Raw genomic sequence first — 22,654 nt, 5'->3', positions numbered from 1 at the left:
TAATTAAGTAGTTGTTTTACTGGTGCAGTTGTCATGACAACAGAAACACCAACAGAAGTCAACAGATGGACTGTTTGTGCTAATGAGCCATGTGGTCGTTAACCAGCTGAATGAGGAGGAGATTTAAAGGAATATTCCACCAGAAAATTTGAGATTTTAGAATGAAACCTTCTGTAGCTTCGAAAAGCATTCAGCTCTGAACTGAAACTGTTCAGAGAAACCTGTTAAATTCTACATTTATATGATTCCAAAATCTTTATATTCAAATATTAAAATGAGAGTATGTATAAAGACACAACCTGCATCATCAGCAGCAGAGATCTGTTTGTTGTTGAGCCTCAGTTTGGTGTTTAAATGTTTAACTAAGCAGCTCCAGTGTCCAGCTGTGTGTGTGTGTGTGTGTGTGTGTGTGTGTGTGGACAGTGTTTTGTCTGACTAAGTGCTTAAGCTGATTGTGTTTCCTTCACGTGTCCGAGGGAACAAATGAAACTCGACCTCTAACACAAATTCACCGACAATAATTTAAAGCAGATTTACATTTACTAATTTTTCAGACTGAATAAATCCTCTGATCTCAACCGTCTCCTTGTAAATTCAGAGAGTTATTATTACGGCCACCACTGGGAAAAAATATTGATATTTTTGAGAATAAATTTGTTATACTTCAGGAGATTAATGATATGAATTAAGCCACAATTCTGAAAAGTAAAAGCAAATCGACAACAATGAACAAAGTTGTAATTTTTAAGATACAATAAGATGAAACTGTAATTTTATTGGAAAAAATCTCACAGTGTCGTCTTCTCATGAGAATGAACTTCAATTTGAGAATAAAGAAATAACATCTTTAGAAAATAGTTTAAATGAAAATAGTGTGGTAGGAGGAAAAATCAGTAGAGTGAAAATAAAATTGTTTAAGAAAAGTCAATATTATGAGAATAAAGTTTTTAGATTTATGATTTGTGATATTGGGCTGTATGGATATAATTTTAAATTGACAGTCATGAGGGAAACATGGTCAAATCGGTGGTGGTCAGTTTTAAAACCGTGCTCTGAGATCTCACTGTGGGCCATCGCTGCAAGGACTCACATTTACAAACTAACCAGTCAGAATACGGCAGGAAGTGATGCAGAATACAACGCGATGTATCGTACAGGCTGTTTTTTAAAGGACCAGTTTGTAACATTTACAGGGCTGTGTTGGCAGATATGGAATATACTCTATATGTTTTTATTAGTGTGTATTCACCTAAAACTAATCATAGCAGGTCCTCTTCCACTCAGTCCGCCATGTTTCTACAGTGGCCCAGAGCGGACACACCGACCCAAACAGTGGCTCTATAAAGGGCCTTTCGCGTTTTTACGTCGACACCACAGCCTGTAACGTGTTAGTTATTACGTATAGTTTTAGGGATGAACAACTACTGCTGCAATCTGCGTTCTCACCACTAGATGGCACTAAGTCTGATACACTGCTGCTTTAAATTAAGTTAGTGAAATAAAAGTGTAGGGAAAAAGAAGAGAAGAAGAAAACCTCACAGAGCTGCAGTTTCAAAACATCACAGCTGGACGACACGAACTGATGACGAGTCTTTCATGCTTACGTTCCCATCGTAGCGCTGCGATTCATCAGGCATCCGACAACCTTAAACTGTATCACTCTGTCTGATTTATCTCTCACAGTGAAGTAAACTTACACACTTTAAAAAGTTGTTCTTCTAATGTTTTTTCCTTTTTGAAACTTTCCCAAACACGGAGCGAGTTATTCACCGTCTCCTATTTAGTTCTACCACAACGATCTCTGTTGAATGAATAAAGAGAATTCAACTTTTTTCTTATTTAATCTGAACAGTTGATTTTTTTAAATTGTTCTGTTACATCAATGTAGTAATTTCTACTCTCTCTCTCTCTCTGTTTCCTTCTCTCCTTCTATCTCTCTCTCTCTCTCCCAACATGAAACTCCCATCAGTCGGTTTAATGTGGAGCAGTGTGTGTGTGTGTGTGTGTGTGTGTGTGTGTGTGTGTGTGTGTGCAGAGAGAAAAGGGAGGGACGAGAGAAAAAGAGCGAGAAATGACAATGAACAGAAAGAGAGAGAGAGAGAAGGGAGAGAGGGAGGGGAGGGTCGAGCAAGCAAATGGGAGGAGGTGGAGCCAGAGAGAGAGAGCGAGTGAGCGAGCATGTGTGTGAAAGAGAGAGAGAGAGAGAGAGAGAGAGAGGAGGGATGACAGGAGATGTGGTTGTTGCCGCGGCAGCAGAGCAGGACAGATCTGAGACAGTAAAACAACACTCCTCCTCCTCCACCTTCTTCTTCTTCTTCTTTTTTATTATTATTCCTGCATCCTCCTGCGTCCGTCCGTCCGTCCGTCCCGCTTCCACCTGGACAAAAAAAAAAAACAACCTGCCTCTGCCTTCCTCATCCTCCTCCACCTTCATCATCACCACCACCAACCATCATCCTCTTCCTCCTCAGCTGTGGTAAGTAGGATGAAAACTGCTCCAGATAACACCGACTACTGCTGAGAATAGAACGAGAGGAAGGGTGAGAGAGGAGAGAGTGGAGAGAGTAGAAGTCTGGTGGAAGAGGAGGTGGGGTGGGGGGGGCAGATGGGACGGGACAGAGGGAGGTGGAGGAAGAGTTTGGAGAGAGGAAGAGAAAATAGAATCAGATTGGAAAGTTGTGATAAAGAGGAGAAAAGAACCAGGAAAGAAGGAAAGAACAGAGAGGAGAGGAAAGAAAGAAGTAGAACAAGAGAGCAGGGAAGGCAGAGTAGAATAGAACAGAATAGAACAGAATAGAACAGAATAGAGGGGGCTGAGTTTGTTTGGAATTAACAGTTGAAAGTTGCAGAAAAATAACAATAACAGGTAAAAGTGGAATAGTAGAGTGTGTGTAGTTGTGTTTGTGTTTGTGTGTGTGTGTGTGTGTGTGTGTAGTGCAGTGCATGTGTGTGCTGAGGTTGACGTAATCCAGTCGTATGAATTAGTGATGAAGTTCTGTGTGTTTGCCATTAACGGTGGTTAGCATTCAGACACACACACACACACACACACACACATTCTGCTTATTAATATTCACACACCTTCTGCTCTGTCGTTTTGCAAACAACCAAACCTCATTCACTTTTCTTCTGATTTTAAAGTTGAATTTATATTTTGTCGAAAACTTTGCTGCAGGTTTTTAAAGCTGCAGAGTCTGAGTGTTTTTTTACGTCGTGTCGTGATGGGACGTCGCGTGCTTGCATGTTTCTTATCGTCTTAACAGTTCCTGACCTCCCCCCTCTGTCTGAGGCGTTCAGGATCTAAAAGCACCTCAGAAATATATAGTTTCATTTGTAAAAAGAAACGTCTCTGTGATTTCTTGAAACAGCTGCTCACTGTAGTTTTTATCAAACAAACAAAATATATAAAGTGTTTGTTGGGGACTATTTTCAGCGGTGGATGAATCTGCATTTAATGCTTTAGTGAGTATTTGTGGCAGCAGCACAGTGTGTGTTCATGGTGATCATTGGGTGTCAGCTGGAGACATTCAGTGCTGGTTTAGGTCTGTACATGTGATTCACGGAAAATCAAACTTCAGCAGACTCTGCTGTGATACGTGTGTTTGAGAAGAACGACAAAACAGCTCTGATGTATCTGACCTGATGTTAAAACAGAAATCAGACAGTGCTGACGGTTTATTGCCAACTAAATTTTCACATTTTGTACGAGGAAACTGCCTCAGTGTTGTACAACAAAAGTCGAGAATGTAAAATCAAAATTTACAATAAAAATATGTCAAAGTAAAAGCAGCAGCACAGAAAAATTAAGAGCGTGGATTGAACAAAATGTTGACAGAAGAATTTGTAATCAATCAGATTGATGTAAAGATTTATTGATCATGCACAGTTTATGTTTTAACCCTCAGGGGCCTGAGGTTTACTCTGTTTTGTTTCTGTCTAAATAATGGAAAACTTGAGCTCCGTCAGGTCGTCTGTCTTCATGTGGTAGCCCCGGTCTTGTCGACGGACTCTCAAAACAGTTTTAGTTCATATTGAGCTCGTTTGTCGTAAAGTTGTGTTTTATCAAACTGCTTCGTTTTTTTTTTCTGTGTGTGTGTCGGTCATTAAGAGACAGAAAAGCTCAGGTCAGGTCGTATCAGCCCGTCGTGGACAAACAGGTTCTGAAGGTTCTGCTGCAACATCAGAGATTTCAGTGGAAAACAAACACGATGTCTCACAGAAATGAACATTTCCTCTTTGTGTTGATAAAAAATAATCTGGAAATTATGTTTCCTACAAGACGTGTTCACTGCTGCAGTTGTATCATTGTGTAATTGTGTAGTTGTATAATAGCTGTGTAATTGTGTGTGAAGGTGATTTGTTTTCTGTTCTTTATTCTGCTTTTCTACTTTACTGTTTTCTATTGTTTGATTCGTGAGATCTCTAGTGTTTGTGCTGGAGTGTGTGTGTGAGTGTGTGTGTCTGCTGCAGTGAAGTGCTGCTCGCTGATGGTCGTCTAATGGTTTCACACAAACACTCAGACTGACCGCCCATGTGCTGCTCTTCATCACTGTGTGTGTGTGTGTGTGTGTGTGTGTCTACATCAGTTTCCACTCCAGCAGAAACTCTGTTCCTCCTGTTACTTACGAGTGACAGCACACTGCTCCTGCACGTTTCTCAGTTTAAAGGAGCAGTGCGACACTTTAGTCGTCCGTCGTCACACGGATCAGTTTCCTCTCAGTGACTCCAGGACATAGACGGGTCCAGAACATATTGAACCTGGGTTAAACCGGCAGCAGAGGGAAACTGATAACAGAGAAGAGAGGTTCATTGGCCACTGAGTCTGCAAAGCTTTTTCATTTTGTTTAAATTTCTCTAGTGCAGTAACAACAACTTCCTGTAACTTTATGTCTGTCAGCAGAGCCTCCGTCAGCTGATCATCTGTTCTGACTCTGTTTGTGGTCTCCGTCTGTCCATCTGTGATGTTTCAGACCTACAGACGCCTGTAGCAGCTTTTCTGTCTCTGAACGCAGCGAGGTGTCGACCTGCCTCCTCTGAGGCGGCGGCCATTTTGTTTTTTGTTAGTGGGCGTTTCCACAGTGGCTCTGACTTCTGATTGGTGAGCGTGACCGCCTGTCACACAGGGACGACGATGAGACCTGATGGACCTCTGGGTCAGACTCTGAGGTTTCATCATCACATTAGTTTACATCACAGTTACAATTAAATTTCGATAAGTCGTTCAGTCCCACCTTTGTACCAGGGGCTTTCATCACCAAAGACTCTGGACAGATGTGTAGTTGTTTCCCAATGAAAAGTAATTAAATCATCATTTTAAACATCATCTTCCAGACACTGAGTTTAAATAGAGCAGAAATGAGGATTATCAGCAGCGGCGGAAAAGTTTATGACTTCATCCAGAATTATATGAATTTAAAAGTTACTCAGCGCCACTGAAAACCACATGTTGTTATGTGTGTATATTTGTAGAAAATAGAAAACAGGATGGAAGTTAGAGAGACGGACGAGGAAAGGAGGAAACGAAGGAGAAAGAGGTGGTGGAAAGAAAAGACAGGAAGCATAAATGTGAAATAATGATTCAGATTTGCAGGAGAATGAACAATGAAAACAGAATGACCTGGGTCTGTTTACCTTCTCATTGATCTGTGATCAGAGAGCACTGCTTCCTTATGATCGATCAGTAATCAGAAACATATTTTTTCTCTGCTCCATTGATCAGTGATTGGAGACGTGTTGTTGTCCTGTTATTGATCAGGTCAGGTACAGCAGAGCAGAGACAGCAGGACTTTGATTTCATATTTACAGAAACATTTGTCACGTCAGCAGCAGATCAGGTTGTATCCTGTTGTTCCTTTAGAAAGTGCTGTGTATCACATCTGTCATACATCTGTCAGTGTTATAGAGACAGTTTAAACCGATTCTGTTTGTCAGCAAAACATCGTCTGAGGAATTACGTTTTTTATGTGGATGAAAACACTGAAGCTGTGTCTGTTCTAAGGTTTGATTTAAACACAACTACTGTCACTAAATGGTATTGGTCTGTTCTGAGATAAATCCACTGAACCAGAGGAAACTGATTAAACTTTGACTTTTTTTTTTCTTTATAGATTTTTTTACACAGAAACACAAATTTCAAGAATCTTTAGCCTCTAGCTGTCGTCTATCAAAATCTTCATTATGTAAATAAAGTTGTAGTCTTATGAGAAAAAGGTGAGACGTGACAACAAGAGATTAAAGTTGAAAACAGTTAATAGTTAAACAGTTTATATTACAATTGTGATATTATAGATTCGTGGGAGAAAAGGTTGGAATTTTATTAGTTTAATCAAAATTATAAGAATAAAATGATTGATTCATGAGAAGTTAATATGAGCAGAAAGTTGTTATTTTATGACTAAAACTCTATAGTACTATAGAGCTTTAACGATCACAGATTTATTGATTGACTGAAAAATGATCTACGGCTGTGCTGATAATAAATTATTAAGCTGATTTTCCCAGCATACTGAATATCTTCTATTTAAAGATGTCAATCATTATTTTATGATCTTTTATACATATTATTATATTGTGTTTATAGTTGCAGCCCTTCAATGAGAAAATGTTTTGTAATTATCATCTTATTAGTTTAATAAAAAGCTATTATTAGTTTAAAGAAAATCCTAATTTTATGAGTATATGCATTTTTATATAATAATATTCTTGTTAGAATTCCCATTTTATTCTCATAACTAACATTATTTTTCTCAAAGCGTCACAACTGTTTGAAATCTCTGTTTTATTAGTTGTATTTACAGACTTGTGTTTAAACCTGATGGACGTAATTTTACGTGGAGGAAGAACAAATCTGTGTTAGCTTAGCACAGAGACCAGCAGCAGAGGAAACAGTTAGCCTAGCTCAGTCAAAACAAACAAATAAACCAAAGAAATCCACCTAAAAAGCTTCATAATGTGCTGTTATTGAACAACAAACCACCTTTTTAATAATTCTTAAACCTCCTCTCTGCAGCGCCCCCTGGTGTGTGGCTGCCAGCATCTACAATTTCTTTACATGAGAAACAAATTCTTCATTAACCAAAACTGAAGACTGTATCAAACCAAATTATTAGCAATTTATAAGCATTTGTGAAATCAGAACCTAATAAGTACCTAATATTTGTTTTTTTACCAACACATTTTCCACAACATCATTTACTATCATAGCAACAAGAAAAACTAGTAATATAGTAATGTGCACTCCTACCCTTGTTTTCAAGCCAAAAGTGTCTGCGAAACAATTCTGTCCTTACTCATCTCCTGCAGTAATCTATTTTCAAGTTATAAATTCCATTTTTCACCACGTTTTGTCCTAAAATAAAAGGTGTGTAAAAGTAAAATGCATGGAGATAACCTGCTGCAACCAAACTTGTCTCGACTGACAACTTTTGTTGTAGATGTTTAGTGTGACATTTCCTCCCTGTAATATCCCCCAGTTGTCCACCTGAGGACAGTATTTTTGATTGGCCAACAGTTTGGCTGATCCTATTACACAGACGTGTGACACTCTGCCTATTACAGTATTAAATGATGTTGTTTACTTTAGCTCATTCATTTCCTAGTCACAAACAGATGAATGTAGGAGGCTTGTCATGAAACAACAGAACAATCATGCAAATCCCATTAGAGGAGAACTCCTGCCACATTTGTTTAAAGCTTTTAAGCCGAACAAACGAAACACTGACTGATGGTGAAATGAATAAGACATGAACAGAGTTTACTGTGGACACTGGATGGAAAAGACTCGGTCAACCTCAACAGATGCTGCAGGAACTTTAATTAGTGAGTTTTTTTACTGAAACATGGTGATTTTCAGTTGTTTTTTTTTAAACAACTTCTGCAAGTTCATTCTTCAAGGTTCTGAAGTTACAAAAACTCTGTTAAACTGCAGTGACTTTACATTTTAAAAGCACCACGCTGTTTGTGTTGGTCTTTTGCTCTGCAGTCGGACAGAAAATCCACTGACTCAGGTTCAGCTCTCACACAGTAATAACCATAAAACCATTTGGACCATTACCGGAAGCTTCCAGGGTCGAAGCCACAGAAGCCGCTTGGTGCGAGTGAAATGCTGATCTCTGAGCTGTGGCTGTGGATAAAAAGCATCATGTGGATGCTGTAATCTGTCTCCTTAGAAACACATGATGTCAGCAGGGATTCCCACAGAGAGGACGGACAGATTATCGGGAAATGAACGGACTGAGGACTGAACCGAGACGCCAGTGAATCTCTCGATATGAAAGTCACGACTGTTACACCTACAGCAGCTGTGGACACGAGCAGGAAACTTTTATTTAGCTACATCCTAGTTATCCAGAAAACCTCTGAGTCACTGTCCACCTCTACGATTTTTTCATTTCTTCAGTGGAAAAAGGGTCTATTGTTGTGTTTACTGACAGTTGGAAAAACAACTGACAATTAGACCCTTGCAGACGGGTGTGGAGTAGATGTTTGCAGCTGCACAGGAAGTCTACATCCACAAATACCACATCGGCTCAAATATAAGACTACCCTGATTATAAGGCGCTCACCCTCTGTGACGGCTGTTATTTGTGAATGTTTGACATATTTTCTCCCTGGTTCATTTCTGCAGTAAAGATATCGAGAAACGCTATGAACTCGTTCTCAGTCGTCATGCATTTATCCCCTTTGTGGCAGAAACACAAGTTATGCCAGCCGTCAGAAACTCTTGCAGGTTAAACTAGACTAATGAAACATTTTTCCAGCTGACTGAATCTGAAAGAAAAAAAAACAAAAAAAAAACTATAAATGGACCTGAAAACACTTGCTAGCCTTTCTGTGGAAGACCATTACACTGGTACTCTCTGCCTTCATTACATATACCTGATGTTATGGACAAATCTACAGCAAACACACGCTGTAGGAGAAGACAGCAGGAACATGATGGTTTTTGTTAAAACTTTCACAGTGAGAGTGTGTCGTTATTATACAGGACGTGTGTTGTTTTCTGCTTGCTTTGTTCTTCCTCTGGTTGGATGGTGGTGCAGTGGTTAGCATTGTTGCCTCACAGCAAGAAGGCTGTGGGTTAGAACCTGCTGACTGATGGGCGCCTCTCTGTGTGGAGTATTCTCCTCCTGTGTGGGTTTCCTCCTGCTTCCTCCCACAGTCTAAAGACCCGTGGGTTAACTGCCGACTCTAAATTGCCTTTTGATGTTAACATGAACGACTGTTGGTCTCTATATGTCAGCCCTGTGATGGACTGGCGACCAACTATCCAGGGTGTACCCCACCTCTTGCCCAATGTCACCAGGGATTTGGTTGTAGCCCCCCTGCAACCCTTAAAAGGACGAGTGGTGTAGCTAATGGATGGATGGATGTTTGTTCTTTTTGTCTTTTCAAATGTGTTGTGGTTGTGTGGTTGTGGAAAAGGATGTCATTGGGTTGGGGGTCTCAGACCCAAGTCCTCAGGCACTTAGGTGCTTTTAGCCAAATGCTAACGTCAGCATGCTAACACTTGCTAATTACCGCTAAACACAGTGTACAGCTCAAGCCATGTGAATGTCAAGGGTAAAAGTTTTGAGCTGTTGGTAGTGCTACAGGAAAAGTCAGAGGATCAGCAGAATAGGTCAGATTCATCCTCCAGGAACCAGGAATATCTACAGTTAACTGTAATTGACGAAAAACAAAAAGATAATTCCAACAATTATTAACGTGGAAGCTTCGACAGTTTGGAGTGGACAGACGTATTGTGGTTCTCTTTTATCTTTCATTTGTGGAGAATATTTTAATACTTTGTGCTTTACTGCTTGGTATTTTTAAGAACAAATTCAGCAAGATTCTTTAGCCTCGAGCAGCAGGGAAAGGGGCAATCCTTAGTGACGTATCACATCCACTTTATGGTGAATTGTTACCATTAGGACGGAGGTGAAGGGAACCACCCAGAGATCCTTTGTACCTCCCAGTACAGCTCTGTTTACCAGATCTTGAAGACATGAGGGTGTGTCACCTGCACTGATGATGGTGATCTTGTTGTGTAACACTTTGTTGGGTGTCTGTTGTTGTTGGAGCATCTTATATGTTGTTGTGGTTGAGACACTTCAGCCTTCTAGTAAAGTACAAAAAAGCCTCGAAGCATCTTCTAACTGACACACCACAGTGATTTAAAAACTCCCCAACCAGTGATATTTACAGTGCTGAGAGATCTCAAACACCAAAACACATGGGACTAGAATAAGTTTACCCTCCGAGAAACATGAGCACAGTCCGTTTTGTGGAAACCTGTAGATGTTGAGATATCCCACACTGGACAAAATCAACAGTGTCATCGTCTTTGAGGCTCATTGATTGTGAGGAAAAGACTAGAAATAAAAACCCTCAGAAACAGAGTGAAACCTTGCAGCGTGGTTGAACACCACACACTGGGTGTGTTCCTGCTGTGTGTTCATGTAAAAGCTTTCTCTATCTAGAAAACACCACACTATTCAGGGCAAGGCTGTGTGTTTGTATTTGTTTGCACATGTGTGTTCATACATGTGTCTTTGCTTATGTGTGTGTGTGTTGTGGTGGATTGTATGTGCTCAGTGGTAACTGAGGCATTGCAGCCATACTAAACCAGTCAGGCTGAAAGTTTCATTCATAATTCATCAACACACACACACACACACACACACACCTTCCTGTACCTGTGTGTGTGTGTGTGTGTGTGTGTGTGTGCGTGCTGAACCTTGATGTCAACAGTCTTTTCATTGACATCCATATATTTTCCTTGTGTTGGTGCAGAGCTTGTGTGTGACCGTTTCATTGAGGACATTTGTGCTTTAGTTGAGTTTGGTCTGTTTTTCATTTGGCAGATTTTTACATAATAACCTGAAGAAAACCCCAGAACTGTATAATGTAGAACAACATGGGTCTATGTTTGGATATCAGAAGTGTGTGGGAGCCAGTGAAGTTTTTGAGGAGCTCCCTACCTACCACAACTCTACCAAAATAAACCCAGAAAACTCACCTGTATTTATTTGAGGTACTTTGCATTGATCCATTATTGGTCAGATCTAGTCATTTATTGTTATATACTACATTTAAAAACAGCAAGAGTTGACCCAAGGTATTTTACAATCACAGCAGGTAGTTTAGCAACAGGACAGTGGCACTGCAAGAATAAAAATCTAAATCAATGCCAGAGAAATTAGAGATTTAAGAGAAACAGAATAAAAGCAACAATTAAAATGCAGTAAAAAGACATTAAAAATACAGTCTCACGGCAGTTCATGTCCATGACCAGGAAATCAGTAGATTACATTTTATGTACATGAGAGTGGGCTGTAAAAACAAGATAAAAATGATTTTAAAAAAAGCAAGCATTAGAGCATAAAAATGACTTTGCCATTTATGTGTCCAGTTCTCATTGAATGATTCAGCCATCTTGTGGTGCTTATTTAATGCCCAACTATATTCACACCCGAGACCCAAACTTTAACATCCCCACTGGAATTTGAAATAAAGTCTTCGGACAAACGATGAGTTGGTGACGGCGCCTCAGAGTCGAAGAGGTTAATCTGCCTGAAGCAGACAAATGGTGATTCAAACCAAACCCGAGGAAGGAAAAGTTTTATTGCTCCCACTGTGGACTTCATGCAATAAACCCGCAACAATAAGTTTTCATCTGACGAAGAGCAGCTTCACAGGAAACTTTATTGTGGTTGCTTTATTGAATGAAGAATGCAGAGGGAGAAATAAAGAGAGGAGACGTACGGCTATGTTTTTCCTCAGCAGACTGAAGACGCTCTGCTCGTCAGATCATAAAAAACACCTTTAATAACCCGCAGCTTTATATCTTCATCTTAAACACATGAACATGGTTCAGCTGCATGTGTCTGTCAGGGGATGTTAGCGACAGGAAGGAGGCGATCGATGAACTCCAGACATGACGTACTGTTTATCTGAGATGTTTCTACGGTTTGTGTTTTAGTGTCTGTCGTCTCTTATCTTCATGTTTAACTAAAGGATAAAAAGAATTTAAAGTTGAAGGGGGTAAAAACTAGATTTAACTTAGTCCTGCTTCCCCAAATACGCACTACAGCACCAAATGAAGATTAATCCGCCGCTAAAAATAGTCCCAGAAAAATGCAACAAATGGCATGTTTGATAAAGAAATACAGTGAGCAGCTGAACCTTTGTAAATAACAAACGTATTCTACGCACAAGACTCCTTTCCTGTTTCTTCCTGCTTCCTGTCTTTCCTCTCCATCCCTTCCCCTTTTCCCTCCTTTCCACACTCATTCCTCCTCATCATCCTCCCTCCTTCCCCTTCTCCTCCTCCTCGTTCTCCTTTTTGTTTCCCTCTGTTTTCTCTTTCATCCTTCTTTTCTTCTTCCCTCCTCTCCTCATGTCTTCCTTTCAGCAGCTCTCTCTCTCCTCCTCCTTTCTACTTTGCTCTCTATCTTTTTTCTTGTCCTTTCCTGTTTTTTTCTTCATCCTTCCATCTGTCTTTTTACCCTCTTATTATTCCTCACCTCTTTCAGTTTCAGTTTCTCTCCCTTCTGTTTTTCTTCATTCCCTCCGTTTAACAACTCTTCCTCCTCTTTCTCCTCCTTTTCTCTTATTACCTTTTCATTTTTCTTCTTGTATCTCCTCCTCCTTTGTAATTTCTTCCTCCCTCTCTTCCTCTCATCGTCTTTTCCTCAGAACATCGTTTTTTTTTGCCTCCCTTTCGTTTGGCTTCTTATCTTTTCCCATTACTCCTCTTTTCTTCTTCTTCTTTTAAATTTCTCTCTTTTTTAACAAGGTAGTTTCTCATCTTTTCTGTCCTCATTGTTCCCTCCTTTCTCATTTTCTTACATTATTTTCTTCATCTCCTTCCTCTCCCCCTCCTGCTCATCCCATCCTCCCCTCCATCCTTTCATCCACTTTCTTCACCTCTGTCTTTATTTTAGCCTCCTTTCCTTTCCCTTCTTCTCTCTAATCCTCCTTTCCTTCCCTAACTTTTTTTTTTTTTACATTTCTTCAGCTCTTTCTCGTCCTTCTCCTCCTCTCCAGTCCTTCCTCCTTCCTTTCCTCATTCACTCCCCGAGGAGCTCTTTCCCTCCTCCTCCTGCTTTTCTTTTTCTCTCTCCCTCCTTATTTCTCTCTGTTTATTTTCTACCATACCTCCTTCTCTCTTCCTACCATTTTCTACATTTCTCCTCTCTCCTCTTCCCATCATTCCTTCACTCCATTCTTCATTTCTCCCTCTTTCTTTTCACATTTGCTGACCTCCTTTCACTCCTTCCAATTTACCTTCTGTTTTTCCTCCCTTGTCTCCTCTCTCCCCCTTTTCTTTCTCCTCTCTCCTTTCCCTTGACAACCTCATATCTCATGTCCTCCCTCCTTGTCTCCTCTCCTCCTGGTTTGTCTCTCACTCTCTGTCTCTTTTCTGTTTGTGTGTTTTCTGACAGGACGGCCTTACATGGACATGGAGTAAAGGACCTGCCTGACGCCTCCTCCTCGCTCCTCAAAACAAAGCCGGTGTCTCTCCTCTAACACTAACACCCCGCCGACTTGAACAGGAGAGAAAGAGACAGTAAAACACAGAGAGAGATAAAGGAATATTAGAGAGGGCAAAACAGCAAGCAAAAGCAGAAAGAGAAAGAGAAAGAGAGAAAGAGGGAGGCTGCAGATCCATAATCTCCACAGCAGAGAAACACTTAGAGGGAGGGAGGCAACACAGGCGATTCTGTCTATCTTGCAACTTCAGGGACCATCATCACAATTTAATAAGAATTTGAAAGGCTGCGGCGCTGCAACAAATCTGTCTTCAGAGGGAGAGAGGGCGGGCGAGAGAGCCAGAGTCAAACAGAGAAAGAGAGAGAGAGGAAGCAGCGAGGTGGAGGCCAGACACAAACGCTTTAACGCTTTCCTACCTGGATTTTTTTTTTGTCTTTTTGCTTTTTGTTGTAAATCCCAGCAGCAATAACCTGTGGCTGCAATATCATAAAATAACTTTATTATTATTTGACAGATATTCTGCTGAGATTTCAAGACGTGATGTTTTTCTATCGAGAGAATCTTTGTTTTGAACTGGAACATTTTGTTATTTAGAGGAATCCGACTGACAGCTGCTCGTAGGCTGAGGGTTTTTCATCTGCAATCGGAAAAACATTCAAAAAAAGGAATATCTCTGAGATTCCTGAGTTTCCAGGTTTTAAAAGTGTGAATTTTACCCTGGAGATTTGTTTTTTTATTTTGGAAAGCAACGGGAAGCTCCTTCCTCGTCCGAAGACTTCTGAAATTCATCAGAATAAAAGTCGGGCCTCGTACCTGTCAGATGCATCGCCCTTCCTGCTCCTTCACGGCGTTCTTTTCATGGCTTGACACCTAACTGTCATCTGACCCCTCCCTCCGCCCCTCCTCCTCCTCCCCCTCCTCCCCCTGTCAACATGTCCGACCACCTCCTCTCTCGCTGCCCTGAGCACTTGAGGAAATCAGGGCAGGAGAAGTGAGCGAAGATTTTAGTTGAGGCACTCACCTAGGACTCATTGGCTCCGCCCCCTCCCCAGAGGACAGAACTACGCTCTCTGCAGGTTGGGACGCTCTGATGCAAGATGGCAGCCGGCGTGGCGACGTGGCTGCCGTTTGCGCGGGCGGCGGCCGTGGGCTGGCTGCCGCTGGCCAAGAAGACGATGCCCAAACCTCCTGTGGACAACTCGTCCAGATCAGATGAGATCCTGTACGTCAATGTCAGCGGGGTCAGGTTTCAGGTGAGTGCTGTCGTCTACTGAGCATGCTCCAAAATATGGCTCTCCAGGAGTGTTTAAATTCACATTTCAGATTCTCCTTTTCCAGTCGAGCAAAGGTCACCAGTTAGAAACGTTTCCCAGCACAGTTTCCCTATGAATTAGTGTCATATTGGACGAGTCTTCACCTCCTGATTTATATTCTCTGCCAGTGTTTAGTGCCAAAGCAATAAGTAGCTTGACTTTATGTGGAGAGAGGGAAAGTTAGGTGTCTGGTTTGTATCCTGCAGTGAAAGACTTTTTATTAATGGTAACCATGGTCCTAGCGTTGACCTTGACCATTACTCACCTACCATTTCCCTCATTTAGCAATATCTTAGTTGTCAGTCGTAGAAAGTAAAAGTTAATGAACATAATCAGAGGTTTTGCAGAATCGTCTGCTCTCAAAGTTCTGTTAACATGTTGGTACAAAAATAAAAAATAAATGGTTACAGCTGCATTATTCTGTTTGAAGAACACGGTCAAATGAAGGATGAACAAGTGCTGGGCGATAAAACAATCTCAATCTGGGATCACAATAAAATTTATGTAAGACGATGAGCTCAGGGCATTTTATTCTAACAACCAGTCACACGGAAGCATTAACGCAACAACAGCCAGTCAGACAGCAGCTGGCGGTTGAAGTCCACAGCCATTTCCTGATGTACCTGCGGTAAAGAAAGCTGTGGACAAGTGCAGAACTGACATTATCCTCTGAACAGAAACTGTGACCACACAGAGAGGATGAAGATGCTGTTTGTCCATCTACACCAAGTCCTAACAGGGCTCAGATTCAGGTTCAGGAAACTGATTGAAGTTCTCGACTGTAGGTACAAACTCCCAGACAGGAAATACTTTTCACAAACAGCTGACTGTCTGATCTGCTCCTCTACATAGAAGGTCCTATCAGAGAAATCAGTGATCGGAGAGTCACAGGTTTTTGTTTTATTTACATTTCATTTTTAATAAGTTAATTTTTAATGGGCTTCAAACTCACAGATTAAGTATTGTGATAAATATCAATGTATCGATCAATATGAGGAAACAAAATTGTGATTATATTTTTTGCCTTAACGCCCAGCCCTGTGCTGCACATATATCTGGTTTTCCACCTCAGTGTTCAGACGTGACTGCGTGCCTTCACCTCTGAAGATAAAGTTTTAATAGAGCTGTTAAACACAACCAGCCACAGCAAATTAATGGCACAGAAAAGAGCATAAAGCAGCATATTTGTTCACGTTAAACAGCCCGAAACCAACTAAACACATGCATATGGAAAAACGAGGACAGAGCGTTCAGCAGTGAGAGCGAGGCTGATCTGAACATCCACAGGTTTTTTTCAGATTTTTAGTTTTCTCCTGTAAATGCAGTGTTTACGTCTTCAGTTGAAACAGCCTGTAAGCCACAATCAGGCTGGAGGTGAGGAGATAAAAACAAACTGTGCGCAGAGAGACAGAACAGACAGCTCCTGATGCTGAGGACAAACAGGATGGACAGGATCTGAGACATGATGCAGCATTAATAACACACTGACTAAAACACCAGTCAGTGATACTCAGCCTGTATGTGTTAAGTCGGTTCAGCAGGTTTAAATAACCTGCATCATACTGTTCATTCTGATAGAATATTATTTTAATTCAAGTTTCAGTTTCATGCACAGAAAATGAAAACGTGAAGCTACATCTGTCTGACGCCCAAATCCAGAGCAAACCCCTGCTAAAAATACACATGGTGATAGACCTGTTCTCCCTGAAACCCCACTGCATGATTCGGTGTTTTTAAAATTAGAGTATGTCAATGATTAGTTGATCACAGCGCCATTAAGACCTGCTGCGTCTTGGTCTGGAGTAGCCCTGAACAATTTTGGGAAAATGTTTAAATGTGATTTTCTGACAGATTTTTCTATGATTTGTTGAGTTGCTCATAACCCCCACGTCTTTCTCCCCTCAGTTCTAGTCGTCTCTTTACTGACTGCTTTGATAATAAAGTCACAAAATGCCCCCAAGAATGACTTGCGAGCTTGGTGGAGTTTTGCTGTATGAGATCAATAAAACAAGGGCTCACTCGTAAAAACACTGCTCCATAGCACAACTAGATGTCAAACACTGTGTGTAGATTTACAACCAGCCTAACTGTGTTCACGGACGAACCTCAGTGACTGAACACACCTACATTATCATGAACAATACAAATATCACTGATGTTAAATTTCTAACGAGCAGCTCAAGGTTTCACTCAAGGTTGAAGGATCTTCCTTCTATTTTCAGAACAAGGACGTTGTTTCTTTGTTTCTTCGGGTGAAATGTAGTTATTTAAAATTTACATGAACCCCCCCGTCCTTCTTTGATGTCACGAACGCCTCTTTCATGTTGTAGAACCGCATCAGCTGCAGCACCATACACAGGATCTGTTAATGACAGTAATGTGAAATCACTGCATGAATTTAAGACTGTTCAGCTGAAAAGTGCAACAATAGCCTCAGTTTCATCATGAGTGTGATGCCATGAATGCCACACTTCTAACACTACATTACCCATAAGCCTGAGCAGATGAAGAGTTCTGCTGCACAATATTCAGACAGTATGTTTGTTTCTGCAGTCGTGAGTCGTGGATTGATTCTCACCTCTAGTTTGAGCAATAATTAGCCACCCTGCAACAGGATGAAGCTCTTTGATTGGTCTCTCACAGCAATGCACTCTGGGAGTTGTAGTTGACTCTTGAAGTTGTTAACATCATCTATGAGGAAAGTTTAATTGCAGCATTATTTCCAGAGATCCGTGTTTCTCGTATTTCAGCTCCTACTTCAACAGCTGAAGGTTGTAAATACAGTCAGTCTAATCAGTGCGTTGACGTGCATCTGAGCAGAAATAATACCAAAATGGCTCCAAAATAAAAATAGATTTCGGTGGCTTTCTGCTGTACTTTGTGCTGTGGTGGCAGAACAAGAGAAAAGTTCCTGTCAGACCTAAGACTTTGTCCTAATTTTTAAAAACAAAATGCACCAGCTTCAAGTCCCAGTGAGAAACACAGAAACGTACAGCTAATGCTTTTTAAATGGAACAATAACGTCAGACTTCACTTCACTGTTAGCATCAGCTGGTGACGGTTCTGTGCTCCCGTCTCTCAACATCCCAGGAACTGTGTTTGTGTTTTTAATGCTAGGCTAACTAGCTTCAACTTTCTATGTGAAATACAGATATACAGGTGTTTAATGTTGTAAAGGAACATTAAATCACCAGTGGTTTTTAACTCTTAACTCTTCCAAGGTCGTCCATCATGGTGCTGTTGCTGCAAGATTAAAAATGTTTCCTCTGCTTGATTCACTTTTCCAGACGTGGAAGAACACTCTGGATCGTTACCCTGACACGCTGCTGGGCTCCTCAGAGAAGGAGTTTTTCTACAACGAGGACACACAGGAATACTTCTTCGACAGAGACCCTGAAATGTTCCGACACATTCTGAACTTTTACCGCACTGGGAAGCTCCACTACCCGAGACACGAGTGCATCCAGGCCTTCGATGAGGAGCTGGCCTTCTACGGCATCGTGCCAGAGATCATCGGCGACTGTTGCATGGAGGTAAAGCTGTGCTTTCTGACAGACAGTGAAGGCAGCGCTGCAGCTTTTGTTTGAATGTCCGCAGGTCCCAGATAATCTCTTGAATGCACCTGGTTGAGGTTTTAATAACCTTAAGGAGAGATTAGTGTCTCCTCTGGTGTTCTAGAAGTTCATTTTGTTTCTGCTTCTTGCAAACCAAAGGTTTAGCTTTGTGCTAAATAGTTGTAAGATCACAACTTAATTGTTGCGACCGCAACTTAATCGCAACTTAATTGTTGCGATCTTACAGCATCTTTTAGTGTGTTCCATGATCTGAATCTCAGTCCCTGACACTTCATTTCCACACTCTGTGGGTTTTGTAATTGAAGGGAGATTTAGATGCAGGTTGATGTGGCTTTAAAAGCAGTTGTAGCTAATGACAAAGCTCGTTAGAGTCTGTTAAGTCATTAGCTGAGATCACTGACAACTGACGCTGTCAGATGAAGCCAAGCGGCTCGTACACAATGCAATGGAATAAAGAAAATATCTGATCTCAGTTCCTCAAACTCTCCCTCCTCCTGCCCCAACAGGATCGACTGAATCAAGGAACTTTTTTCTTTTTCAGCATTAAAAGTGAAATATCATTACTGAGATGCTGAGTGAAGGGAGAACAAACTAGCACACAGAGAAGTGTGCAGGTTTTTCTTCTGACTTTGTGTGTGTCGTCCTTGTGTGAAATTCAGAGTTGGTGGCAGCAGCTTTAAAGTACTGAAAAAAGGATTATAATAGAAAAACCTGCAGCTGCTTCACAGTTAAAGACTTTTCATTCCTTTCAAATTAGTGGCAGCTAAAAGACTTTCACTGTGAAACAGCTGCAGCCAGATGTTGGACTCTTGTTGTCGACTGTTGCAGCAGTGAAGGAGGACGACAGCTCCTTTTGAGATGTGTTTCTAATGCCTGCATCATTTGTAATCTACTTGTGGGTGCTGTGACCTTTGACCTTTGATTTCTCCCTAATGGTTGATGGTTATGCTGCTGCTACATCTCTCATTAAGTCTCTCTGGACATGGATCGGGGGGCGCCCATTATCAAACTCTATCTCATTAAAACAGCAGTGATGATCCTCCTGAAACACCAGCAGCTCAAATGTAATCTGATTTGGCTCTTTATTGCTGCTAATTCTGGCGAGCTGTTAACCCCGCCTTAATGTGAGTGATTTCTTTAAAGAGTCATAAACAAGTCATTTGTTCCCTCCTCACTCTCCCAACAACAAATCACCTCCACAGCTCTTTATATCATCTGTTTTATACCAGTTCCCTCAGAGGCTTTTACATCTTCATCCCCCTGTTTTTATGACTGACCTGTCCACTGGCTCATGAAGAATGAGTAACTGTCCTTTATTTCCTCAGATCTGGCAGACGCCATCGTATTCACAAATGTTGATTCAACTGTGAGAGAATCTAATTTCTGAATTTTCTTTTTTTTACTCACTCAACACCTCCCCCACAGTTTCCCACAAGAATCAGTCCACGTGATTTTTATTTTTATGCCTCTAGTAATTTCACAGATCTTATTGTTTTTCTGCTGCTTTTTCACTGTCTTCTCTCTGATTCCTGACCAAGTTCTGTCTTCACTTGTCATCTTGGATTTCAAGCAAAATATTTAATCTCCTGCCAGATCAGTCTGTTAATGTGGCTTAAATTTATCCCTGTTCTTAGATCACAAGCACTTAGCATCACTACACAAATTACAGTGCAAAGTGAATTATTGGTAGTTTGGTGAATCCAGAAATCTAAAAAATCCAAATATTTCATCGCAAATATTCATTCTGCTCGTAGTTTGGTGAGTCTTTATTCTGGAACATTTATTAGTCTGTTATGGTCACTGGCTGTGGGCTAAAGTTTGAATGATTATAAATAAAGATTGATTAGTAAAATAAATATAGCGATGTAGCCTAGGTCGGGCTTCTCCACCGCTAGCTATTAGAAGGTATATTATAAAGCAGCGCTACTCCCCAACACAGACAAAAAGCAACACCTCTTTTTCAAGAGCAGAAATAAAGGTTACCTGGGAGGAGGACTCTCTAAGTTGTCTCAGTTGTATTCAGTTAATGGTTGAAAAACCATCAGTTAAATAACTGTTAGCTAACCTGGTAGCCATCAGATTTAGTAGTGGTGAGTCCATGGTGGCCACTCTTGCACAAATGAATCCTTTGTATCTCTTCCTTCCGAGAGCTTTTCACTAACGCTGTGTTCCAGTTGGAAGTCTGACTTTCCAAGTTCCTAGTCGGTAGTTGCAACTGAAACTTGACTCGACTTGACTCGGAAAGTCGGAGCAACCCCACCAACCCCGACATAAGAATTCAAGATGGCTGCTACTCACATCAATAGTAGTGAACGCTCTGCTAATGTTCCTGTTTATAGCAGCTCAGTCTCAGCAGATTTGTTTTGAAGTTGTCTATACTCTGGAAGAGTAACTATAAAGACTCTGTGAGCGTCCATGTTTTTCTGACTTCTCAACTGGAACGTCGTTAACTCAGAGGTGACGTCACTCCCAGTTCTGACCTCCGATGTAAATGGAATACAGCACTGACCTGACTCACAGTGTGATATTTAATCTCGTCGTCTTCTCTTCCCTCTCTTTATGAAGGAATACCGAGACAGGAAAAAGGAGAACCAGGAGCGTCTGGCCGAGGACACGGAGGCCAACGAGGCGATGGACGCCCCCCTCCCTCCACACAGCACCTCCAGGGAGCGTCTGTGGCGAGCCTTCGAGAACCCTCACACCTCCACCATGGCGCTGGTCTTCTACTATGTCACCGGCTTCTTCATCGCCGTCTCCGTCATCGCCAACGTGGTGGAGACTGTCCCCTGCCGGCCTCCCAAGGGCAGCGTCAAAGAACTTCCCTGTGGGGAGAAATACCAGCTGGCCTTCTTCTGCATGGACACGGCCTGCGTGCTCATCTTCACCTTCGAGTACCTGATGCGTTTGTTCGCCGCACCCAGCCGCTGCAAGTTCATGCGCTCTGTGATGTCGGTGATCGACGTGGTGGCCATCATGCCCTACTACATCGGCCTGGTGATGCCCGAGAACGAGGATGTGAGCGGCGCCTTCGTCACCCTCCGGGTTTTCCGCGTCTTCCGGATCTTCAAGTTCTCGCGTCACTCACAGGGTTTGCGGATTTTGGGCTACACGCTGAAGAGCTGCGCCTCCGAGCTCGGCTTCCTCCTCTTCTCTCTCACCATGGCCATCATCATCTTCGCCACTGTCATGTTCTACGCCGAGAAGGGCACCAAGGGCTCCACCTTCACCTCCATCCCGGCCTCCTTCTGGTACACCATCGTCACCATGACGACGCTCGGGTGAGTCGATATTGGTTGTGTGTTTTTAGCGCTGCGATATCTGACATTAGACAGATTTTTATTTTTGGTCCTGATGACTGTACTGCTGTTAATATCATCTCCATGGCAACGCGAGTGTGTGTCCTCGTCGTGTTTTGTGTCGGGACGTGGATATGTCGTTATTATTGGTTACAGAGGAGAGTTTTTTTCTGTCTGTTTCCACCATGAAAAGAGATGAAGTGTGAAAAACCAAAACCGCCTCCCACTCGTTGCTTCTCGAGTACGGCGGTGTATCTTCACCCTGCCGCCGCCCACACACACACACACTCACACACTCGCTGCTGCCATGTGGATGGGAGTTGGAGTGTGTGTTTCTGTGTGAGTGTGTGTGTGTGTGTGTGAGGATGATGGTGTCTTCACCCTACAGCTCTGCAGCACTGATCTATTATCTGCTGTTCAAAGAGCCTTTTGGAAACATCAGAAATAGAGAGTGAGTCAGGACTCTGCCATAAGCTCCGACCGAACCACCATACTGCTTTTTAACACACAAACACACACATTCACACACACTGTCTTCTCTATATGACTCTATACTCCTACCTGTCTGTGAATGGAGAGAAAAGAGAGAACGTGTGAGTTCAGGAGGTGTGAATGGGAAAGTGTGAATGACTGTAGTAAACCAACAGTGTTAAACTGCAGAGCTGTGAGATTGATTTACTGAATGAAAGAAGAAGGTTTTTTGTGGAAATAAAGAGCTGACAGTCGTTTATATCTCACTGTGAACTGAACACTTGCATCTGTGGGTGAAAACGATCTGTGCTCTCAGGTTTGTGTTCGGTAACGAGCTGCAGTCAACTCTGTTCAGTCTGTCCCGACCTGCCGGGTACAGGAGCTAACGCTAACTACCTGTCTGCAGACGTCAGGCTGATGTCTGAAGGCTGAAGGTTAGTTTTTCCTCCTCAGTGAGATGGGAAGATATCATGAGGTTAGTTTTTTGTGGTAAGGCGTGGAGCTGGAGAAAGTAACTCTGGTT

General features: G+C 41.8%; 1 protein-coding gene across 1 annotated transcript in view; it reads left to right on the top strand.

Annotated features, from left to right (window-relative positions):
- The first annotated feature begins 2,157 nt into the window (after positions 1-2,157).
- kcnd1 (potassium voltage-gated channel, Shal-related subfamily, member 1) overlaps positions 2,158-22,654 on the top strand; it is a 63,965-nt gene continuing 43,468 nt past the window's right edge. Inside the window, exons 1-4 of the mRNA XM_018670814.2 lie at positions 2,158-2,476; positions 13,428-14,729; positions 18,077-18,322; positions 20,930-21,642. Of these exons, the coding sequence (XP_018526330.1) occupies positions 14,574-14,729; positions 18,077-18,322; positions 20,930-21,642 (1,115 nt within the window). The 5' untranslated portion in view covers positions 2,158-2,476; positions 13,428-14,573. The remainder of the gene's footprint in view (positions 2,477-13,427; positions 14,730-18,076; positions 18,323-20,929; positions 21,643-22,654) is intronic.

The sequence above is a fragment of the Lates calcarifer genome, linkage group LG6 (genome assembly GCF_001640805.2).
Source record: "Lates calcarifer isolate ASB-BC8 linkage group LG6, TLL_Latcal_v3, whole genome shotgun sequence".
Taxonomy (NCBI): Eukaryota; Metazoa; Chordata; class Actinopteri; family Centropomidae; genus Lates; species Lates calcarifer.
This window is presented reverse-complemented; position numbering and strand designations above follow the sequence as displayed.